The 17,985-nt window shown below is 44.6% G+C and overlaps 1 protein-coding gene across 1 annotated transcript in view; it reads right to left on the bottom strand.

Moving 5' to 3' along the window:
- slc30a6 (solute carrier family 30 member 6) overlaps positions 1-17,985 on the bottom strand; it is an 83,473-nt gene that overhangs the window by 27,571 nt on the left and 37,917 nt on the right. The window contains exons 4-5 of the mRNA XM_034184809.1: positions 17,345-17,429; positions 709-751 (exon numbers count right to left, since the gene is read on the bottom strand). Of these exons, the coding sequence (XP_034040700.1) occupies positions 709-751; positions 17,345-17,429 (128 nt within the window). The remainder of the gene's footprint in view (positions 1-708; positions 752-17,344; positions 17,430-17,985) is intronic.

Raw genomic sequence — 17,985 nt, 5'->3', positions numbered from 1 at the left:
GTGTTACACATGACCTCTGCAATGACCCTGTGAGAAGCCTTACAGCTGCGTTCTGGACTGTTTGTTAGCGGACCAGAGAATAGCGAGTTACAGCAGTAAAGCTGTGCTGAGACAAACATATAAATGATCATCTCCAACTCAGCCCGTGACACAATACTCCTCAGATGGGCAGATGAAAGAAACAGGGTCGTGCCAGGTGGGTAACATATGTGTCAAAACTGAGGGAATGATCTAACGTAACAGCAAAGTTCCTGACTGCTGAGCGAACAAAAGGGGCCAGAGAGCCAAGACTCCTGACCACGGTGAGAACAAACTCAGTGTGCTGAACAGAGGCTTTGCCTCGGTCACTTTCTGCACTAAAGAAGCTGCACAACAAGCTGTCGAGTTATGCAAGAACAATGAAATTCGACCAAGTAAACACACTGATGCTTGCATCTCTGTGGCAAATACAGACTGTTTGTTGGCTCCATCCCTAAGAGCAAAACAAAAGACCACATTGTTGAAAAGTTTGCAAAGGTCACACAAAGTCTAAATGATGTCATATTGTACCAACAGCCAGATGATAAGAAGAAGAATTGAAGAAGAAGTTCTACAATTGAAGTTCTACAGTCTGACTGACAGCCCCCCTGCCCTTCAGGGCGGCGGGCCACATTACCGTCACGCCCCGGTGTAATCGGGCTGGAAGCACTGCAGAGAGAACAGACTCACCCAAAGAGGTCAAAGATGGTCAGGTAGGTGTAAGCAGTCAAAGCTGAAACAGACAAGCAGAAGGAAAACAAACAGACTGTTATTTCTTTCATCACAAATCTGCAGTGTTTCTTCCACAGTGTTACAGGCTGGGCAGGCCACAACCCCCACCACACCAAACAAACAAATAATGTTGCTGAAATTCAGTAACATGAACCCATGAAGTTCATCAACTGAAATGTCTTTAATAATGATGTGTAATAGTTGTGATTCAGATTTTCCAAACTTTTCTTTATGTGAATTTCACCAAATGTAATCGCTTCTATTCCACACCCGTTTATGAGAATTGGTTTGTTTTGTGGCATTCTTGCTTATGTTGGATTTTATGTTTTCAAAAGGTAACATTTAGCAGATTTTAAGTTGTTTTTTTTATTTAAAGAAATTTGGTAAGTCCTTCGACTAGTGGCATACGTCAAAAACAGATGGTAAAGTTACATATTAAAAAGTTTTCAGTCACAACATTAAAGGTGTTTAACTTTGTTCTTCAGGCTCCTGTGCAGCTAAATATTCTGCAGATTGCTACAAAATGTTTTTGTTTTAAATCAAATTCTTGTGAAATACATGTTTCATGAATAATACTCTGGTGTGACTTTAATGTGGTATTTTTCCTCTTCTTTTTCCTTTCCTCTTGGCTCCTTTTTGTTTGTTATTTGACAGATGTGACTGATACTCCGGTGTGACCTATAGACCAGAAAACATGGGAACTGAGTGACACGGGTGAGGACTTGTCTGGTGGAAGTGATCAGTTATCAGTTAAGTCATCTCATGAGTCAGCTTCAGTACAGTCCAAATGACCAGACTTAAATCCTGTCTGTCTGTCCGTCTTAATGCAAGCCAACTAGCTTTCTGTGATCAGGGTCAGCGATGGGGAGGAGGAGGGAGGATTACAGCGGCTTTGTGCCAACGGGAACATTTTGTTTCCCCACAGTCTGTGTCCATGTTGGCCAACCTGAAGCCATGTAATCCTGACAGACAGGTCAGCAGTGAGGCCTGGAGACAGACAGAGACAGGCAGGGAGAGACGTACAGAGCATCCAGACACTACTCACAGCACTGCATTTTTACTACATTTTTTAAATGTTACAGTCTTATTCCAAAATGGATGAAATTCCATTTTCCTCAAACGTCTACACACAACACCCCATAACAACAATGTAATAAAAGTTTTTTGGAGACTTTTGCAAATTTATTAAAAATAAAAATAAGAAATTGCATGTACATAAATATTCACAGTCTTTGCCATGAAGCTCAAAATGGAGCTCAGGTGCCTCCTGTTTCTACTGACCACTCTTGAGATGTTTCTACAACTTAATTGGAGTCCACCTGGGGTAAATTCAGTTGAATGGACATGATTCGGAAAGACACACACCTGTCTACATATAAGGTCCCATCTCCTCAGCAATCCACCAATCAGGCCTGTATGGTAGAGTGTCCAGACAGAAACCACTCCTTAGTAAATGGCACATGGCAGCCCACCTGGAGTTTGACAAAAGACACCTGAAGGACTCTCAGACCAGGAGAAACAAAATTCTCTGCTCTGATGACACATAGATTGAACTCTTTGACGTCATGTTTGGAGGAAACCAGGCACCATCCCGACAGTGAAGCATGGTGGTGGCAGCATCATGCTGTGGGGATGTTTTTCAGCAGCAGGAACTTGGAGACTAGTCAGGATTGAGGGAAAGATGAATGCAGCAATGTACAGAGACATCCTGGATGAAAACCTGCTCCAGAGCGCTCTTAACCTCAGACTGGGGTGACGGTTCATCTTTCAGCAGGACAGTGACCCTAAGCACACAGCCAAGATATCAAAGGAGTGGCTTCAGGACAACTCTGTGAATGTCCTTGAGTGGTCCAGCCAGAGCCCAGACTTGAATCTGACAGAACATGTCTGGAGAGATCTGAAAATGGCTGTTCACCGATGCTCCTCATCCAACCTGATGGAGCTTGAGAGGTGCTGCAAAGAGGAATGAACCAAACTGCCCAAAGATAGGTGCACCAAGAGTGTGACATCATATTCAAGAAGACTTGGTGAAGATGACTTGGTGTCAAAGGTGCATCAACAAAGTATTGAACAAAAGCCGTGAATACTTATGGACACGTGATTTCTTAGGTTTTTTGTTGTTGTTTATTTTTAATAAATTTGAAGAAAAAAAAACTTTTTCCATGTTGTCATTATGGGGTGCTGTGAGTAGAATTCTGAAGGAAAATGTATTTCATCCATTTTGGAATAAGGCTGTAACATAAGAAAATGTGGAAAAAGTAAAGCACTGTGAATACTTTATGGATGCACAGTACGGGGGAAGACACACAAGCGGTTGAACAGGTAAGGCAGGTGGTAGACGGGCAGAGACAGAAGTGAGAAGACAGATGGACAGACAGGCTGATGGATGGAGAGAGACAACCTCCAAGTGTGGTGAGACAGGATCTCACTGCAAAACATGAAAGTGTCTCAGACAGCATGAAGAAGAAGAAGAAGAAGAAAAAAAAAAACCCTGAAAGACTGAATTTAAAACAGCATTTTTAAAGTGAATTCATTACCTTTATATATATTAATTTTAATACCATTTGTGCTACAGATGTTCAGTGTTATATCAGACGGGTCACTGGCATCCTGTGGGACACCAGCACCAGTCACTGTAAACTCAGACCTCCACACACGCATTCATTTCTTTGTTTTCTGTTGTCACTTATTCCAATTAAGGGTCATGGGGTCTGGATCCTATCCCAGCTGTCACTGGGCGAGAGAGGCAGGGTTCACCCTGGACGGGACGCCAGTCTGACGCAGAACCTCAACAGGGCTGGTGCAAAAATTCAATCTGTGATCTGCATGTTTGGTCAAATCCCCGCTGGATGTCGGTACTCGGACGGTCCTGGCTGTTCGCTCCACGTGGCTGAGTTAGACTACATCTTAATGATACTGTAAAAATACGACGAATCACAGAGCTCACGCTCTTTAATGACAGACACACACGTTCCAGCTTGTTTTTAGTCCTTTGGTCCAACGCCCACAGAACTAACACCAACTTATTTTGCGTTCAGCGATGTGCAGTGTGCAATGAATTCCTGAAAAACTCTTCATAGAATTTTTGTGAAATTTGATACAATCCTCAGGCAAATGTCTGGTCTGAACCCTTCCAGCCCCTCAAAAGGCCAAAACTGACATTTTGCGTTCATCTCAATTTTTTTTGCTGAAAAGCTGCTCCCTGATTCTGTGAACAGATTCATTGAATCACACTGTTTCCTTCACTTTGAATCATTCATGATCATTTCCCCGCATTTGGTCTAACCTTTTTCTTTGTCTGAAGGACTTCTGGGCCTCTTCAACCTATTTTTTACAATAATGCATAAAGAAGAATAATTTAACACACTGTTTTTCCTTCCTTAAGTATGACAGAATCAGCTGCACGGTGCTGCTTCTGTCTTTGGCTGTTTTTTCTTTTTTTTTTACCCGCAGCGATCGATGAGCTTTGATGTCATCTTGTTGTGCCAAATTAAAAGCAGCAGATAATAAAAGCAATAATAAATCCAAAGTCAACATCACACTGACCTGACCGGCACTAAAAACAGCCCCCAAAGTGATCAATGGGCGGCTTCACGTTTCCCCACGCTGCGGCTCGGTTTACATACAGACACGGTTCGATTCCTTTATAAATGTCCTGCTTACAAACACTGACACCCAGAGGACGGCGTGATACCGCACCAACACACACACACACACACACACACACACACACACACACACACACACACACACACACACACACACACACACACACACACACACACACACACACACACACACACACACACACACACACACAGAGCAGACGGGGCGTTCTTCATATCTGTAGCACACAAGATTCCGCACACATTTACCAAATTACAAACACACACGTACAGATGTGTACGGTCCCACAGGACCTGAACTCAATACTTAGAACAGACTGAAGGATTAAAATCCCTGTGTTTGTTTTCAGACATGATCAATAAGATGAGCAGAGGAGGAGGAGGAGCAGGAGGCAAAAGAAAAGAGGGAACAAGGACAGGACAAGGGAGGAGACTAATGAGGACAGAGGACAAAGGACAGAACAGACGCAGCACTCTGACCACTTTTAGTGTTTGAAAGGAAACTGAAGGTCAACAGAGACATGTCTGTCTGCCGGTTAAAAGACAGAGTGACACCTCTGACTCCATTATACCCTCTTCACACAGGAACGGAGACCGTTCTGAATCCCATGTGCGAGTGAGAAGTTGTGGCGAATGCCACAGGACACCACAGAAATAGACCGTGCCCACCAGGACCTTACAAGCCACGCTCAGTAGATCAGCACTACACACCATGGTCTCCGAGGTCGCACAAAAGTATGCAGCTGCACCTGACAAATGCAGAAGTGTCTCCCAGGCTGGAGGATGCTCAAATACTGCACAGGCCACGTCATGACCGCTGAACGATCGGGGCTGTGTGCTGTGAAGAAAGTTCATCTTATAAAACACAGTTATTAAGTGCAAAATGACTTCCTTGTTGACTTGAGTTCATCAGAAAGTTCAAGTCAAATGTATTTGTCAATTCTGTAATGCATACAAGATCTACTGAGAATTAAAATTCCATTACTCTCAGTCTCCTGGACAATACAGAGCAAAAAACAACAACAAAAAACACAACAGCAGAATATAAAATGAATATATAAATATGATAGACAGTAGAATGTGGTCAGTGAGGTACCTGGTGGTAGCAGTATGTTTTGTGCATGTTCAAAACTTTGAGTGTCAACACGTCAGATAACCTGTCGCACTAACTAAGAAGCTGTCACTATGGAAGGCAACACGAGCTAAATACTAAAATGAATCCTTTTTCCACATTTCTGTACAGTGCGCATTCAGTTTGGATTATGTGTGTGTGCGTTTTAGTTTTTTTTTTTTTACGGCTGTGCACCTGACAGTACCTGCATGAAAACACCTCACGTGGAACATTTTAATATAAAAATAGGTACATTTAGTTTCTGTGGACTCACCACCATTTTTCTCATGAATTGTATCATCCAGAGTTGGACTCTCAGCGCTCTGTGTGGAGAGCCGGTCAAAAGCACAAAGCGACAAAGTGAGTTGTCTGAACCGGACAACAGTCTTGTGACCTTTTTTTTTCCAGTCCCTGCAATGGTTTTTACAAAAATCTGTTTCTATTTTTCATGGCTCTCATTTGTTTTCCAGCATATAAAAGTCCAGTGAAAGGTGTTAAAGGGCATATCACGAGTAAATAAGACGTCAAATGAGCTAACTATTCCAAATCAATCAAGAATTATGAAAATACTGATGTACTCGTATTTTGTTTTATTTTTGGTGCCATATGCCCAAAGAAATTAAGTCATAAACATGGGGAAATTACCCTAATTTCACCTGCTGCTGATAAATGCTGGTGACATCATCCCAGGTCACGTCCCTAAAATGAATGAGGGGAAACTTCATTTTTTACAGTGTGAAATCATTTTTTGTGGTAGTCGACAGTGAATACATCAAAATCATTAAAATGCATGTTTTGCAATGATGGAGTCACATGATGATTGTTGCTTATTTGGTGGACAGACTTGAGGAGGAAAGTGGGAGTTTTTTTTTTTTTTTTTAAAGGAGTCCCTCTGGGACACAGCAGAGGTGAAGCAGCCGTCTTCAAAAAACAGTTTTAACCACGGATTTTATTCTTTCTTTCCTTTCCTTCCTTTTATTCTTTTCTTGGTTACGTAATTAAAAAAAATAAATCTGTTTTTAAGTGAACTCTGCAGGACGCAGAATGAAAGACTGGATGTGGAAACCACAGCACACAGCAGCCGAGTGTCAGTGGTTCTGGTAAACAGAAAACTGAGACCAGAACACACACACACACACACACACACACACACACACACACACACACACACACACACACACACACACACACACACACACACACACACACACACACACACACACACACACACACAGTGTTGGGTCAGCTCCTTTGTGCTGCAGATGTAAACTAAAAGCTTGTATCGAACGCCTCAACTGCTGTGGTAAAGACGCTCCCCAGAGAGGAGGAGGAGGAGAGTGCGGAGAGGAAAGAATAACTGAGGACAAAAATGAGGAAGAGGAGTATGAGGGGGATACCAGGTGGAGAGGAAGAGAATGGGAAGGTAACTACAAATAAAGATGACTTGTAACTGGAGGAACGTTTGGAAGAAAAACAAAGGATGAGGAGAAAAAGTAGCAAGAAGACAACGACAGGAGCAAGAGGAGGAGAAAATCTGAAAGAGGAATAGAAACCAAAAGAAATGAGAGGAGGAGGAAAGGGCAGAAAACAAAATAGATGATGGAGACAGCAAGAGGAAGGAAAAAAGGACAACGCTAAAGGAAGAGCGAAAGGAGGAGAGGTGGGAAGGTGAAGACATAAAAAAGGATGGGAAATAAAAGAGAAGAAATGAGGAGAAAAGTCAGAATAGGCCAACAGATGACAGGAAGAAGTGACAAGAGAGAAAGAAAGGAGGAAGAAAAAGGTTGAAAGCAAGAGGGAAAGGAAAAAAGAGGAGAGGGGCAGTAATGGGTAAGAAATAAGAGAGAAAATATAAAAGTGAAAAAGAGGAAAAGACAGGAGGAGGAAAAGAGGTCAAGACAGAAAGACAGAGGAGGAAGAGGACCAATGGAGAGAACGGGGAGGAAAAGGGACAAAGCTGAACAGAAACAGAGAAACAGAGAAACTGGAGAGAAAAAAGGAGGTGATATGAAATAAGAGAGAATTCAATTTAATTAGCTTATAATGTCCCAAATCACAGCAAAAGCCGTCTCAAGGCACCTTACATGGAACAATTCAACATAAAATTTAAATAAATAATTAAAAATAAATAAAAAAAAAATTCAAATACATAATGAAAAACAGAAGTAAAAGAATAGAACAGATAAAAAAAAAATAAAAACTATTCATAAGAAAGACAATAAAAATAGGTTTTCAGTCTTGAAAATGTTAATGAACTCTGACTGCCTCACGGTCGCAGGAAGACTGTTCCACAGGGTGGGTGCACAATGACAAAAGGCTCTTTGACCTGCTGACTTCTTCTTCACCCTGGAAACACAGAGAAGTCCTGCATCCTGCGACCGCAAAGCCCGGGAGAAGCAAAAGTCTTGGAGCAGGAGGTGGAGAAAAGACAAGCAAGAGAGGAAGAAGAAGAAAGGAGCAAGAACACAAGGATGAGAGAGAGAGAGAGAGAGCGAGAGAAGGTAAAGTAAAAGAAAGGCTGGAGGAGGATGAGGAGTTTTGGAATGTTGTACAACAACAGTGTTAAACATGAGACAAAATACATTTTACACACACACACACACACACACACACACACACACACACACACACACACACACACACACACACACACACACACACACACACACCAGACTGAGCCTCAGCCCTGTCCTGTCCAATGTATAATTCATTAATTTATACACACACACACACTTTGTGAATTATAATGAAAACAAAGCTAATGCGGCCGAGGGTATTTTAACATTGCATTCTATTTAACACTACACAGACTAGGAATCCGTCTGCAGTGTCTACAACGCCCCCTGCAGCTGCCCACTGTTAAGACAATAAATCACTTGTGTTAAAGGTCGGATCCCCTGAGACGTGCACATCATGAGTGTGTTTGGATGGCGGGCACACGCAGACCAAAGCAGATGTGGTGGTGCAGGGAGGAACGCGTGTGCATGGCGCTGCTGCGGACGCCCCCGTGGGACGAACCGCTTCACCAGCTGTGTTCTGACACACGGGAACACTGACGACCCGGGGACAACACACGCTCAGCGCTCACATCACCGACGCACTCAGCCGTCGCAGGACGAACAAACAAACAAACAAACAAACCAATGGATACGCACACAAACATCAGCTGCTTGTCTCCGGCGTTCTCACACCGTCTGTGTGCTCAGAGAAGAAAAACATCCCGTCTGTGTGCAGCCTGTTAATTATAGAAGCTCTGCTCTCGGCCACGCTGTTTGGTGCATGTTCCCCCCACAAAATGTCTTTTTGTGTTGTTGAGCCCATGTTCATAAAACCTGGGGACACGGTTCGGGTCTGACCTGAAACCCAGAATATCAGATTGGGTTTTCTCGTCTTTCTGAGGCTGCGTTCTGTTGGGATGGTATTAGAGCTCTGGTGATTAATCGATTATGAAAATAATAATTTCTTGCAGCATGAGAATGCCACTCAGCAGTGTTTCCAAATCCTGGTCCTCGGGACTCAAAGTGCACATTTTCCCCATTTGTCCCTGAAGTCATCAGCTGTGTCCAGTTTGTCGGTTTCTGACTGACTGGACTCGTTTCTGGCCGACCCAAAGCTGCTACATGAAACCGGGACAGGCATACATCCTGCAGACTAATCAACACGTTGCCTCCTCCTCACCTGAGTCTCACTAAGTAACCACTTGTCTGACACAAAGTCATTCCAGCAGGAGTCAAGAGTCCTGCACAGGGACCTGGTACCACTCCTCAACTCAGGTCACTGGTCTAGAGTCAAAGTCTCAGAATCAGACAGTAAGACAGGAAGCACCAGGCCCCGACAGACTTGGACCTTCATTCTCCTGCAAAGATGTCAATGTCATCAAACACCTCTGACCTTTGAACTCATGACTCCAGAAGGTCTTCCCAGGCGTCTGTGAACCAGAAAGGTCGAGGACAGATGTCATGAACGTCTGTAAAAACTGTTGTGTCAGAAAAGTCTCCAAAGGTCTGGCTGCTCACATATTTTATCATTTGTCCCACAATTAGAAATGTTTGCAGCCGCTAATGAGTAAATATTCCTCAGACTGTTTCTGTTATAGTAAAAATTTGTGCAAATAATGAATTTTTCTCACTTGGCGAAGACCACAGCAGCCCTGTGCAGTAACATACAAAACCCATGAGACAAAGAGACTCTGTGTGCTCATCTTTCAGCTGTACAGGGTTGTCACAGCAGATCCAGGATTGATCCGCAATGGGATTTAGCACAGGTTTTTACAGCAGACGGCCTTCCTGATGAAACTCCAGCAGTACCTAGTGCTGCCAGGGGCCCCGTGCTGTCGCGTTCTCGACAGCACCTAGTTTTGTCTTCTCTGGGTGAGTGTGCTGGACGGACAGAGTGGTGCCGTCAGTCTGTTTGTCGATAACAGAAAACTTGTGAAGAATGTGCAGAGACATAGTGAAGGGATGGGAGACTGTCCATCCATCAGCAGGAAGAACAGGAGGAGACATTCTGCAGAGGACAGGTGAGAAATGTGTGAGACAGGTGAGCGACACAAGTGTGAGTTCCAGTGAGAAGACAGACAGAGCAATACAAAGATCAAGACACTCTGTGTTGTTTGTTGGGATTGCTAAGAGAACTCAGTTCAGGTGAAGGAAGTGGCTCACAGGTCTAGTGGGCAGCAGGCTTTCCAGACGGGGGGTGAAACAGGCACCGCAGACGCAACAAAAAGTATCAGCGCCCCCACCCCCCAAAATAAGATTCATGTTGGAACAATGAAACACAAATAAAAGTCAGAGACTACCAAAGGACAGAAAGAAAGCCTGAAATGAAGACAGGTGGTGAATTTGTCTGTGCGCTCTGATGAGATTGTTGTTGGCGTCTCTGAATTTTATTCCAGAAATGTTCAGGAATAAATACAAAGTAAAGGAATTTTGTAGACTCAGAATATGTGATCTTGGTGTGACTTTTTGACATCTCCTGCTGAAGCTGAGACATCGTTGATTGTAACATTTAAAAGCATCTTCAGCTGACACAGCTGACTGAGGTCTGAGTGGAGCTGGAAGGTTTGGTCCTAACTCATCGTGGCAATCCCTCTGTGGCGAGGAATATCGTCTCTTAATTTCCAGATGGGATGGTGGACACGGACAAAATCTACATCCAGGGTCGATCTAGTGCGTGAGTTTGTTTAAAGTAGGAATGTCATTGCACGCTGACAAACACATGGACCTGGACAGATTCTCAGTCTGGTCCGATGCCTGGGAAACCCCAGACCATCGGGGACTGAGGACCTGCTGCAGCCTTCATCCGCTTTCACAGTCGTTGTGTTACAAGCAAGCGGCAACACTATTTTGATCCCAATCAGGAAGCGCAGTTCCTTGACTGGCCACTTGAGGCTCCAAACAGCACAGGTGGGTTGGAGTTCCTACTGGACACAAGCCTCGAGTGTCCTCGGTCCCACTGTGAAGGGGTTTGCCAGGAGAGATCTTGGTATGAGGATGTTTCAAAAGAAACAAACCCCAGCTAAAACCTCCACAAAGCGCCTAGGCACCAGGGCGTATGAAGAAAATGGTGCAGCTTCTCCCAGTGCTGTGGGGAGACATCTCCTCTGTAGCAGCACTCAGCTGGGTCATCCACCAGATCAGCGGTGTCATCCACCAGATAGTTGTGATCCTGGACCCCAGCAACAACACCATCAATGGGCTAAAAGAATCCAGTGAAATTGCATCATTGTAAATTGGTCCATTGGGGAGAAGAAAAAAGATCTCTCACTGCTTCCCCTACTCAAACTTGAGAAGTGGGGCAGGAGATCAAAGGCAGTATTTGAGGAGAGGAAAGATCACCATCTTGAAGAGAGCCCTCGGATAGAAAGCCAGTAATGTTAAGGGTGCAGCTTTAGACCCCGGGTCTGGGGCCCACTGCACTCTAGTAGAAGGAAATTCAAGGCACATTCCCATAGAAGCCCACTTTAAAACGTCCAACTTTAGTTTGCAGCCTATTACTACAAACAGTTTTGGTCTCTAGAGATAGTTTCCTCCTCCATGACAACTATATGGAGTGATTTTTTTTTATAACATCTTAGTTTAAGACATTTTAATTAATAAAATTCTGTATAATTGTGGGCGTGGCTGCTCTGAGTGACAGCGGCTGAGTGCAGTGACTCCTCCTCTCGTAGCCTCCCACTGTAACGAAGCCACGTGCTGTTGTGTCTGTTTGTGGTATTTTATTACAAGCACCTGGAATAATCTGGTTTGTTGTGGTGAAACATCCTAACAGATCATCTAAGTTGCTCTTGTTGCAATATTCACGCTGAGTGAAACTCTGGCCTTATTTAATATTGTATGCTAACGGTGTTAGCACATTTAGCAGCTGTCTGTAGATCCACTTAATGCATGATCACTGAGGAAATTCACGGCTGATAACGTCGATCAAGAGTTGTACTACCTGCATTATGAGGTAACGTTCAGCTGCCAAAGTACAGTCCTGTGACTTTCTTCTCTGTGCCTAATCCAGCACATGGGCACCTCGGCATTGAGGACGCCAGCAATGTGAAGGGGTGGCGGACACGCCCAGGCTGTAGCAGACAGAGGGCTACTTTTGAGAGGAGGTGGTGGACCGGCTGTCTGATTCAGGGGGAGTCAGACACCTGGGGCAGTCTGCACAAGGTCACAACAGGTTTGGTTTGAAAGCTGGTCCTGCACCTCTTTCATGATCAATCCCCAGACCTGCGTGTGGTCAGAGCGTTCTCGTCTCCCTGCAGCTGTTACGAGGGCATCTCAGTGGTCTGGTTCCAGCCACTGCAGGCCTCGATGAGTCACTCGAGTAAACACGCCACCATCGACGGCTCCCAGAGTGTGCACTCGTCCCGATCAGGGCGTCATACAGATCAATTTATGATATTTTCACAATCATAGTTAAGCTGTACTTTTTGTAAATGTAGGAGAATCAAATGGAGTAAATAAAATCTCTAAAGTAAATGCGCGTGCATGTGTGTGTGTGTCAGATCTTGTGAGACAGAGAGCTGATGTCTTTAGAACACAGTGAAAGCAGATCCAGTTGTTCGCTGCACAATTTGATACCACAGACAGTTTCTGCGGAATCATCATCCGATTGTGTTTCGGCAACAGTGCAACAAAACAGCAACGACACTGCTTCAAAAGCAGCAGTGACAGACACACAACCCGACCTCATGAGCACAAACACGACAAGCAGCCTGGGACAACACAGACACGGAGCCTGCATGGCCCACGTGCTCGCAACCTAGAGAGAGTCCCTGTGTGTGTGCGTCTGAGAATATCGCTGCATCAACTGCAAACATTAAATTAAAATTAAAACCATGTGTAAATATGTGGTGAGAAGATGAGGCATAACTGATTTGTGAAATAACTTCCTTTGTTTGCTGATTTGTTTTTCTTTTAAATGTAACTGCAATTATTCCAACTACAGACAAAGTTCTGTAAATGTACACAGTGAGTCTCGACTATATTTGAATGATCTTTTTCTACATGACAGTAAATGTTGGATCATACCATCATGGCACATTAGAAATATTATGAGGACTGCTTCCTTCCACCTGTGAAATATAGTGAAGATTCGTCCTATCCTGTCTATGCCTTGAGGCAACTCTGTTGTGATTTGGCACTATATAAATGAAAATTTATTTTGAAGTGTACCTACGATAAAAATTACAGACCTCTCCATTCTTTGTAGGTGGGAAAACCTGCAAAACTGACAGGGGGTCAAATACTTATTTTCTCCACTGTACATATATTTTGCACCAGAGTATAATTTGCAGGACCTCCTCAAGCACTAAAAAAAATTAAATTGCAACTTAAACTCCAGAAAATATAGTACTGTACTTGTATCAAGGAAGCATTTTTATGAAAAACTAATGGAGGTTTGCGATAGTATGAAATAGATGGGAAAGAAATGCACAGTAAGTAGAACAAAAATGAGTGGGACAAATAATGAACGTCCGGTGACAGACAATCCACCAATCAAATGACAAAGATCTCCTTATGCCTGGTTCACACGGCAGGATAATTAGGCCGATATCGGACCTGATCTTCCCCTTCCAACAATCTTAAGAACGCCCCGATTATCATGATGACGCTAAAGATAATCTTACCAGATATTCCTGCCGTGTGTGGTGTGTTAAAGCATGATTTACACAGACGGTTTTGTCGGCGGGTAGTACGTAGATCGAAGTTCGCAGTAGTTCCGGCTGTTTTCGTGGTGGAAAGGGGCAGAGCATTTTGCCGGCATTTTGACCGCCGTACTAGCCGCAAATACGCGGATAAAACGCCGCTAAATCCGCCGAATAAAGCGGCGTTTTGACACTGTAGCATCCAGCACACTTCAGGCAACGGGGGTTAATACCCAGTTCTATCCTTTACAATCGCAGCTTAAGACACGCGTGAGAACGGCGGTGTTCTGCTGCCGCCGATAATGCCCTGTGTACCGCTGGATTTATCCAGGCAAATCCTGCGTTACTCCAGGAACTTTTGCATATAGGCACCGCCCCCAGAGTATAATAGGCTGAAGCCTCTGTCACTGCAGGGGGAGGGAGATGATACTCAGCCTTTTCTTCTCCTTCCTTTTTCCCCTCCTCAACATGCTGCTCCGTCTCCACCACAGGGCTACCCTCTGCTTCTGAACCAGACCTCTTGGTAAGTCCTTGCCGCTGCCAATTTTCTTTTAGGAGGCATACATGCAGCGCGCTAGCGTTTTTATATTGACCGCCGCCTATCGGCCGTTTCCGTTAACCGGGAGGTGGCGTTTAGAATGGCGTACTGTCCGCTAGCGCCGGCGTTTTGTCTGCCTCTGTTGCCGGTTAAAACACCCTTGAGGATGCCGATGTGGGCTCTATCGTCGTTTTACACGGCGTTGATTAAGGATACAACAGCGGCCGCCAATTACGGCGGTGTAAACTGCGGCACTACAGGAAGGGGCAGGATGAAACGGCGATTAAAAAGTATCAAATGCCGTTGTTCGCGTTGTCTCCGTTGTCACGTGAATTCTCCGGGAGCGCTCCCGGAATTATTCGACATGTTGAATAACTTTTTCGACGATTCCCGGTAAAGCCAGAACTAAGCCACGCCCCCTAGTGCCAGCGTTAACAACAGCGTGTGATCCTTAAGACGGCCAAAAACACTCCCGGGACGCTTCCGGGAGCTCTTACCCTCTATGTGTAAATGGGGCTTAAGAGCGGTCTCGCCTCCTTGGAAGGACGTTGCGACGGCTCAGACCACAAATCGGGGATATTCAACATGTTGGATTGTCTTGGCCCGATATTTCAACGTGTGTGGTGTCCCCCGACCACAAACGAGTACACAACCTGCTGAATGTGGCATGTAGCCAATCAGAAAGCGAGGTGACAGATGCACAGAGCAGAATCCAAAATCAAAACAGCTGTTATGGCGCCACTCCTTTAAACACCTTTTTTTTTGGTATCTTTTTTTCTCCATTAGTATTAGTCCACAAACTATCTCTTTTGTGTACATTGGTTGTGTCTTCCTCATCCACCATGTTTGTTTACTCTGAAGTCATGTTTAATCTCAAGAGATTTCCCATCTGACCTGGGAATGTTAGTGTGTGAAATCTGTTCGTGTGTGGTGTGCTGTCTTTAAAGTGTGGCTGAACACCACACACTGTACCACCAAAATTGATCAATCTATGATTTTTTTTTTTATCTCCGTGTGTGTGGTCTCTCAGGTATAGATAATTTCACAATCTTGCTGTGTGAACCAGGCTTTAGGTGACATATGTTAATATCACCTCAAGCTCTGTTGTGAAATGTCACCCATCCTTTGAAGTTAAGAAAAATTAGTCAAGAAACTAACAGTCCAGCATGTGTGTGGGTGTCTTGATGGCTTCCCTCACTCGCCCCCTTCATGCACTCATGCAGACATTATATCTCACTGAAGTAACGGGCCAGAATGCGCTGATCTCTGATAACATCTCTGAATTCATCACTGAGCCTTTAAATTGGACTCAACCTCTGAAGGAAAAAGTCATTTGTCATTTTTGTGTTGTCTTTGTGGACGCTTGGTGTGCTGCGCCTGTGATGGGAAGGCGCTCAATGCGCCAGGAGCAATCTGACTGACAGCACAGAGGCTGGGCTGCTGTCTGCTCCTGTCGTCTCACCGGGGCCCCGGGTATCGACGGCGGTGTCGCCTTCCCCCAGTTGTTCAATACTTGTCCTCCGCTTCCTGTCTGGACGACACCCGACGCCACTGCTGCTGTGTGTGTGTGTGTGCATGCCTTACTGCAGTATTTGCCGGCCGACAGGGTGAGGAGGGGTAAAGTTTCATGGCAGCGATGGAATCCCTGGCAGGACTCAATGCCGGTGACACACCAGGGGCCCACAGAGCTGCACTCACAACCAAACTAAACCAGCAAATGTAGCACACTTTAAAAGGAAAAACTGACATATAGAAACGGCACAAATACTTAAAAACAGAAAGCCAACTGGACCAACTGCTGCTGGGAAAATTATGTCTACATGAATGATTTCCTGCTATAAATGCGACGTTTCACCACTGTGGCCAGAATGTTTTGAGCACGCCATGTGAACCTGCTCCAATCATGTCATGTGACTTCCAAAGGCCACAACAGCTCACAAGCCATTTGAGACAATTCCAGCCTGTAGGTTCCACGGATTACTGCGATCAACACAAACAGAATTAGTCAAGCTGCTCGACTTCATTACAGGTGCCTGAAATAACTCTTTACACATTAACAAAGCAGCCAACAACTACTTTCAATCTAAAGATTCAGTGGCTGGATGGCATTCGGTACAGAGAACGAAACAACACTCCCTCTGTGCTCTGTGATTTTCAGGCCCCAGTTTACTATCCTGGTCTGAGCATGCATGCACATTTAGTGCATGAGATTTCTGTGTGTGTGTGTGTGTGTGTGAGTCCTACATTTTGAAGCCTCCTCCTTCTCCTGTTCATATAGTCACAGCAGTACTCATTAACCACACAACTGCAGATTTAGATCACATTTAGAGGCTAAAAAAGCCTCTGACCCAGAATGTGGGTGACTACAAGCCAAATACAAATGGCTTTTTCCCTCCACAGGCACAGCTGTTACATCTGTTTAATGGCTCCAACTGCTGTTCCTTCTGCTTGATGTGGAGGAGGAGGATCGAGAAGGGAAGCTGTTTTGATGCTGAAAAACTGAGCAAGTCTGACATCTAGTGGTAGAAAAACATTATTCAGAACACCTGTAATGAAGCGTCTGATGGAATGAAAGCTAAGTGATCCCACTGGCAGCTTAATTATAAGAAATAAATCAGAGATAATGCAACAGACCTCATTTATCGTTTCTGTCCTGGAGACTGTGTTTATGCCTCACAAACATAAGAACTGATCCCAGATCAGATATTACTCTATTCAGTGTGTAAGAACAGAACTGCTTTTGAAATTTTGGTGCAGGCCAACTGTGCTGTATTTAACAAAAAGCAGCGTGTCTGTCAACATGACGGATGCTCTGTGCTCAATCACTGGAGGGCCAAAGCAGACATGAAGGACTCTGTTTCTTCATCATGCCCTTAAAAGTGCTGTATTTTAACAGCGGTGACCCCCCCCCAAACACAAACACACACACACCAGCATCAGGATCAGTGTTACCCCCTGTGGTGAGACAACACTGCTAATACACCTCCTAAACACTCCTTCACACAGTGTTTAAAGCCATCGTGCATGTGTGACTGTCAGTCTGTGTTTGTGTGTGTGTGTATTCTCCTTCCTGTGTCCATCTGTCCGTGTGTCAGTTTGCATGTGTCCATCATTGTGTCCGGCTGTCACGCCATCAGGGCTTGATTCACTTTTGTGCATGTGTGTGTGTGCGCACATACCCATGCTGTTGGTGGAGCTGCACCACATCAGCAGACAGCCGGTGCACAGCAGGTTCAGAGCGCCAAACAGAAGGATCCTCCATGACTGCCAACAGCAAAAAAAACAAAACAAAAAAAAAACACACAGACACCAATGAGACAAACGCCAGATGAGTCCGACCTGGGGGGTTGCTCCGAGTGGAGCGAGTAACTCCCTCAAGGCCCTCGAACATCACAGCAAAAAAAGACCTGAAACTGACAGAAGAGATTCAAAGCTGGATTTGATCAGCTTCCTGGTATGAAAATCAATCTCTGTCCCACCATGAAGATGGACAACTGGTGACGCGACAGACAGAAGTTGCACGGTGCAGTTTCTGCAGCTCCCCCAGAGCTCTCTTGGTGTCCTGGTGGCTTCCCTCACTTCTAGCACGGCTCCTCAGTTTTGGAGAACTGCGTCCTCCACACAATTAGTACTCTGTGTTTCTTCAGGACTTGTCTAAAAAACACTGGCTGTAAAAGTGTTAATGTGCATTAATAACAGTCCTGATATTTAGTTTATCAAATTAGTTATGTCCTCTGAAAACTGAACAGCTGCACAAGAAAGTTGCTTTAATTCCTGATTGATTAAAGCAACATCTTTGCTCAACCCCTCGATTTAACAT

The sequence above is a fragment of the Thalassophryne amazonica genome, chromosome 13 (assembly GCF_902500255.1).
Source record: "Thalassophryne amazonica chromosome 13, fThaAma1.1, whole genome shotgun sequence".
NCBI classification, from domain to species: domain Eukaryota; kingdom Metazoa; phylum Chordata; class Actinopteri; order Batrachoidiformes; family Batrachoididae; genus Thalassophryne; species Thalassophryne amazonica.
Note: the sequence above shows the minus strand (reverse complement) of the source record. Positions and strands in the feature narration are given on the sequence as shown.